This window comes from Panicum virgatum, chromosome 8K (assembly GCF_016808335.1).
Source record: "Panicum virgatum strain AP13 chromosome 8K, P.virgatum_v5, whole genome shotgun sequence".
Classification (NCBI taxonomy): Eukaryota; Viridiplantae; Streptophyta; class Magnoliopsida; order Poales; family Poaceae; genus Panicum; species Panicum virgatum.
In genome coordinates this window covers 46,460,065-46,467,135 of record NC_053143.1, presented here as the reverse complement: position 1 = coordinate 46,467,135, position 7,071 = coordinate 46,460,065, and the positions used below count along the sequence as shown (strand labels likewise).

Genomic DNA, 7,071 nt, shown 5'->3' with positions numbered 1-7,071 from the left:
CATTAGCTATTTCAAAATTAAGGGCAGGCTGTTCGCTCTCATCGAATTTTACCTCAAATTGTGAAGCATCGAAGGCAGCATCCGTTGTGACCTTCCCTTATCGGTCGATGGAGAAGTACGAGATGTACTGGTTCATGGCTTCTTTTTCCAGCCTTTGGATCTCATTCTCCTTCTCTTCTCTGATCTTCTTTTGGATGCCATCAAGAACCTTCTGATGTTCGGCCGAAAGTTGTTGAAGAGTCGGCCTCTTGATGTTGGCAGCATCAATTTCGCTAGGTTTAGGAATACCGGCCATAGCAGCCGATTCTTTCTGATCCCCAGCAGAGTCGCTAAAAAGTATGTTGGCGCACAACTAGGGCCAACACACGAAAGCGCTTGAACGCGCAGTGAGCGATGGCACAACGCAGCGCCGATGCTCAGACCGGTCAGACTAGTCGAGTATACCGGTCAGACCGGTTGTCGCCGGGCAGGCCGGCGGCGAGACCAACGACGTAGAGACGAAGGAGGAACAGCAGATAGTAGATGGGAAAAAGCTAGGGCAAAAGAAAAGGTAAAAAGATAAAAGTGTTGTATATTTGATCGATTGGATACCTCAATCGGCCGTGACCCTTTATATTTATAGTGTGGGTGGATTTGTCCCGCAAGAAATCCTATTAGAAGGTCTAAATCTATTAAAAACCCTAGTTGTACTCGGATTCCACTTGGACCGGTTAAACCGGTCAGACCCACCGGTCAGACCGGTTGGCCCTGCCGGACCAGCTACAACATCTCAGACCGGTCAGACCGCCTGGGATGACTGGTCAGACCGATTGGTCTAGACTGCTACCAATTTTGGTTGTCAACACCCTCCTGACCATTTCTCGTACAATGTTCCCTAGCTAGTACTCCACTAATTAATCAAATGGTATGGGAGAACTTTGCTTGGGTTTCCTGCAGTGCAAATAAATTAGGAAGAAGATGGCGCGGCTTTGTGGCAAAGGAAAAGAAGGGATGCGCAGCAGGGGCGAGCGAGGGAATAAAGTGCTACCTTGTGATGATGCCGATGCAGCCGGCGGCCCCTGGTTGCGTGCGTGAGGGTTTTGGCATCCTCCCATCAATCTGCTACCTAGCAGCGTGTTCGCATGCATCGGGACTTTTTTGCCGGTCGTCGCATTTGCACTACTTGCACTGCATGCTGCCTTGGAGACAAATTAAAGTTCATGTGTTGAGGAGCCCCAGAAAGATTGAACCTCGGTAGCACAAATAACAGTACTCATACTGTTATCCTTGGATAGATCTCCTAGTCGATCGAGATCATCTCAGCACACACGGACAACAAGTAAGGCAGCTTCACACGACCATTGCTCCATGCATGCATGTACACATACATGTGTTCTGGAAGCATTATAATCCATTCTCTATCATCGTTCGTTATTCTTGCAGGTAGGAGGCATGCATGGCTTTCCTTGTAGGAGCAGGGAAAGGAGGCAGATATGGTCGCGTCCAGGGTTTTTAATTCCGGTAGGGGAAAAAAATCGGAACCCACCGATAAAACTGATATATCGGGAATATCGGGATTTTTTATTTTTATTTTTTATTTTTTTATTTTTTTATTTATTTTTTTATTTACTTTTTAGTATAAAAAATATTCATTAAATCAATTTCGGCCGATAAAAAAAATATCGGACCCACCGATAAACCCGATATATCGGGTATATCGCGAAATTGCGGCCGATATTTCTAACCCTGGTCGCGTCTGCAGCTCCCGAGCGGCAGGAGGATGTAGATTCCACTGTGGAAGAGAGGAAGAAGCTGATCGAGGAAGCATTAAGTTCGCTGGGGTCCTGCCGCACGAAGTGCTCTGAGATGTTGGAAGCTGCTCGTCGGCCCCGCGTCACGGGCGACCTTGAGCTGCGCTTCTTGGACTTCCTGAAGAAGGAGCTCAGCTTCATCGTCGCGGGTTTGACTGCACTGAGCCCGCAGCATGGCGAAGACGAGATGGTCCGATGGCTGCGAAAGTTGACTGATGGCAGGGCGTCGGGTATTCTCCCCCGTGCCCTCGGCGAAGCAGATCCCCAACGTCACAACACCCTGCTGCGAAGAGCCGCGCGGTTCTTCCGCCGCAGGCATCGATCGCGACATACATTTGAGTTACTACTGTATGCGGCGGAAACATTTTACAGTCTGGCTGAAGATCCCTGCAGGTATAGGCATCTTGTTCCAGCTACCTCCCGCCATGGGCTGCCACCGCAAGCGGCCGAGGAGGGAGATGCAAGTGGCCTCATCCCAGTGGACATGGACTGGTTCGGACGATCACCAGCCCCATTTGACAACTCTCCTTATGGCAACAACCTACTAATAATGTTGTGCATGAGCATGTTTCCTTACGGGTACAAGTTTGACAAGGATCGACTTGTCATGAGATGGTTGTTTGAAGGCATCTTCAGTTTCAGAGTCTTCTTTGTATATAGCTCAAAAGAAGAAGCAGAAGCAGAAGCAGAAGCAGAAGCAGGCGAGTACTTTACTATCTTGTCCGTCGCAATGTCATCACCCATGCAACACCAAATTCCAGACGACGCGCTCATCCGCCGGATGAAGCCGGGGCCTGGCAGTGGAATGTCAATCAGCTTCGTACAGTTCCTTGCCACCAAATCAGCAGCGATTGGTTTTGCATTTACCAGCGCCACGCTCAACTTATTAGCGGAAGCATCAGCAACTGGCCATGACGACGCTAGTCGGATTCCACATAGGCTTGCCCTCCACCATGATGATCCAAACATCCCATCTCTGCTTCAAGAAATTGATCTGTCCCAGACTCGTTCGCTAGCAGTGTCTGGTGCAGTCAGCATTGGAGGAGTCCCTTCTACGGGTGCTGGATGTCGAAGGCTGGGAGAATTTCGGGGATGAGGACCTACTGCGGATATGCAGAAGCAAAATTCTGTGGCTGCGGACCTAAGAGGCACACCGATAAGGCAGCTGACACTGCCCAAGCAAATTCTGTGGCTGCGGCACAGTTTGAATTTGCATGATCTTCTCCTTGGTGGTGAAGGAATAGCTAATTCTGCTGAGACAGCAACAAGAGTGCCGCACGATTTCATACGGCGTTTCTCGAGACTACGCACACTAGCCACTATTGATTTAAGCGAACAGCCTGCAAGCTTCGTCGAGGCTCTCGGGGATCTACACAACCTGGAGGTGCTTGCAATAACGTGGTCCTTTCACATGTCCTCCGACAGAAACTACTGTGACGCGTTACTATCATCCATCAATAGGTGGAGCGACCTCAAGTCTCTGACCATTCACTGTGGACTCGGCTGCTCCATGGAGTTCCTGGGCTCCCTTTCTGATCCGCCTTGGCACCTTGAGAAATTCAAGGTGACACTAGGAAGATTCGCAGGTGTTCCCCAATGGTTCCAGTGGCTCGAGGATCTATCTTTCGTGCAAATCACTATCTGCAACCTAAGAGCTCGTGATCTGCAGATACTCAGACACATACCTAAACTGGAGTGCCTAATACTAGTCTTGGACTTCATTCCCAAAGAAGCTATAGTGATTGGAAATGAAGGGTTCTGTCAACTCCAGAGGTTCTCCATCGATTGCCCAGTGTCATGGCTCACCTTTGAATCAGGAGCGATGCCGAAGCTCACATATCTTCAACTGGAGTTCCATGCTTGCCCGACGGACCCAATTAGTGTTCCTTCGGGTATCAGCAACTTAAGTAGCCTTACAGAGGTTGCCCTGTGGTACAATGTGAGGTATGCCAACAGCTCTAGTGTCAAGATGACCATGGAGGCGGTGAGAGAAGAAGTTGGGAAACGCCGCAACAGGACCCAGAAGATCAGCCTTTTCATTAATGGCATTTAACAAGATGATGTTCAATCAGTTGATGAAGAGACAGAGAATACAACCGGAGCTCCAAGTGAACCCGATGCTGGTGCCGGAGGTGATGTTGAAGCAGTTGATGAGAAGACTACAACAGTGGTTGATACTGAGATTACTGAAGCTGAAAGTTGAGCCAAAGCGATGACAACCTCATAAGACAAGGTATTCACTCACTACTCTTTGCTTGAAACTCGCTTGCAATTGACATCAGTTTCTTGACAGCTTTCATATATCCTCATTGCACCAGGAATGATCATCTCCTCTCTAGAGCGTCCTCAATTGCCTATGGATCAGAACAAGAGTTGCAGCCTGCCAATCCATATAGATGGTATATCGCTCCTCACCTCCTGTTTGTTGCAGTTGGTTGCTGTATTACAGCTCCATTCTTCTGTGCCTGTCACATAGTTGCATGTTGGTTCCTCCATGTAATGTGACATTTGCACTGTTGTTTGCGGTTTCATTTACATTGATGTTTGTAAAAGTTCCTGTGTGAAAATAAGGAATTTCTTCCAATTCATATGGATCGGAAGTCATACTGTTCACTACTACAGAATTATTTTCACCACCGGCGCTAAACCTATTTTCACCGCCGGTTTAGGTGCCAGCGGTGAAATATCGGCAGTGAAAATACACATTTTCACTGCCGGCTTTTGAACCGGCGGTGAAAATAGATTGTCACCGCCGGCCCGTGTTATGGACCGGCGGTGAAAATAAGGTTATCACCGCCGGCCCGTGTTACGGGCCGGCGGTGGTAATTATTTCTCGATGCCTATTCTAGCACCATTATCAAAATTAAACCACATTTCAATAATTTCAGACAATTCACATGGGTAAATGATTCTCATAATAGGCACACATCAAATCTCACATAGTAAATATAATTCACTCATAAAGTGTCACATGTTCATACATCATTTACAAACCACAAGTGCATACATTGATTACAAACCACAATTCCTTACATCAAACATAGTCCATGCCATGAGTCATTCATAATATGATGCACAAATTTAAAACAGAATACTACAACTCCAAGACAAGTAAAAGAGCACCTGGCTGGTTTCCTATAGAGCCACACATCACAATAGTTAGTAATGGGGAATAATATTTAACTTCAACCTGAAAGATTAGATATCCAGAAACATAATGAATTAAATTAAAAGTTTTGATCCAAGAATGCAACTTTAGAATTTCAGATTAATCATGAGTTCATGGCTACTTCACACATAGTTAGCATGATACTCTAGGCATTTATTTTTCTCAAGTAGGGGGGTCAATTCAGTTTTCCAAAAAAAAAACACTCTGAAAAGAAGAGCTCATTATAACTAATAAAATTAACCTACAACTTTGATGCCAACGAGATATTGAAATTTCGACCAATAACTACCAGATTTGAAAACAAATTTGCTGCCCTACAAATTGATCTTTCTACCTAAACAAAATTTGACTACAAATCAGGTCATCCAAACCCATCTATGAGCAGCTCAAGACTGATCAGGGATTACCTTTGCAGCAAACATCAAGAACTTGTGAAGAATTTATTGGGTTGTGAAATCTAGATCCTTCCCTTCCTTTTCCTCCTTTTTAGGTGCTGAATTTACAGTTTAGTGTGCATATTGACCCCTTTTTTTGTTGAGGGTGTCATGAACTTTTGCCCAAAATGCAGCAAACCTTCCCAAGTTTCACATGACCCACCAAACCTGCCCAAAATTTGTTTACAACCTGAGATCACAACTAGCTTGATGGGGGCTAATTGGACAATGATAACATTCAGGCCTGACCTTACCAAGTTTCACAAGACCCACCTTGATGATGATGTCATGGCCCTCATGATGTGTTTATAGTTACAACTTAAACAATTTTTTGTGTTCCAGGTCAGCTTTGTAAACAAATTTGCAACTACTGAAGGTAGTGATGCAACTCCAACCAAATAGTTCCCATCCATGCAATCTGATTATCTTCAACATCCAAAGGTAGCACAAAAGGGCACTACTTGCTTTAGAGAATGAAACAAAGTGTTCTTAAACTGTACCTACAGTATAATATCTATGATTCAGTATACAGGATGCATGTTCTGTGCTATATGGGCTAGAGGCCGAATACTGATGCATTTTAGAAATGCTATGAAAAATTTCACTATCAATAGATAATATGCGACTTAGCATCTTCAATGCTGTTGTTTTGCCTTACAAACAAACTGCATAGCTACCACAGACTGCTCTTACACCAGCCTCGCCTTCTCATGCGCACAAAAGAAATGAACCTATGTAGTGCATTTGTCTGATCGTTCTAACAGTCAGAGGCCCAAATCTTGTCTCCACAAAAGTGGACTTAAGAGTACTACAGTGATTAAATCATGTTAATTGTATCATAATCCTCGTGGCAAGGAATAGCACCCATGCAGTTGCAGGCTTGCAGCAATCATGTTAGTGGGGATCTGTAGCAGGCACATGAATGTCCCTACTGGTTGCAAGCAAATAAAGCTGGTGGTTATGTCCTCCATCCTCCTAGCAGCAGCTCAGTGGGCACTATTTCACTGCCTCCCCCACACCATGGTAATTGGCAACCCAAGCCAATTATGTGACAAGCGCACGCATTGCAAACGGTTGTCACCCGCAACCCAAGCCCAACACTGATCCCACCTTCCCTCCCAGCCCAGCCAGCAACAAGCATGAGGATAGAGCCAAATAGGCGCCTCGTGGCGGCGGCGGCGGAGGGTGCAGCGCGGTGGGCGGCCGCGGCGGAGGTGGGGAGGGGGAAGGGTCTGAATTCTGAAAGTGTGTGTGGGCTTGCTGGTGGAGGAGGGGGGATTGTTGGGCTTGACCCGCTGCAGTTGTTGGGCATGCTTTAGAGCTCATAGCCCGTTCATAGCCCAGCTGCATCGCAGAGGAAGAGAATGCCGCCGCCTCTGTTGGATGATCCAGTATTCAGATTTCCTCCGTGGTGGGGTGGTGCCTGTCGTCGTCGACCGCGGCGCGCAACGAGCTACTAGTCCTGGGCAAGCAGCAGTGACCAGTGAGCGACCCCTGCAACGAGCCAAATGAAAATCTGTGACGGGCCGGCGGCACCAAGGCCTGACAGGCGGGCCAACAGCTGTGTTTGCGACTCGGATTGAGATGACCTACCGGCAGGGCCGTGTAGCAGCACCAAGGCTCTTGACGAGCAACGACCCACCCACTATGAACAGACGTCCAACTTGTTGCGTTTTGG

General features: G+C 46.9%; 1 protein-coding gene and 1 long non-coding RNA gene across 2 annotated transcripts; one reads left to right on the top strand and one right to left on the bottom strand.

Annotated features, from left to right (window-relative positions):
* Positions 1–393: 393 nt before the first annotated feature.
* LOC120645825 lies at positions 394–2,886 on the top strand. The gene is made up of 3 exons (XM_039922558.1): positions 394–424; positions 1,742–2,267; positions 2,334–2,886. Exons 1-3 carry the CDS (start codon positions 394–396, stop codon positions 2,884–2,886), a joined length of 1,110 nt encoding a protein of 369 aa, XP_039778492.1.
* Positions 2,887–4,708: 1,822 nt separating this feature from the next.
* On the bottom strand, positions 4,709–6,548 carry LOC120644897. Its single transcript, XR_005663978.1, has 2 exons — positions 5,367–6,548; positions 4,709–4,925 (listed from the first exon to the last, which is right to left on the bottom strand). It is a non-coding gene; the product is annotated as an uncharacterized LOC120644897 (long non-coding RNA).
* Positions 6,549–7,071: the final 523 nt, after the last annotated feature.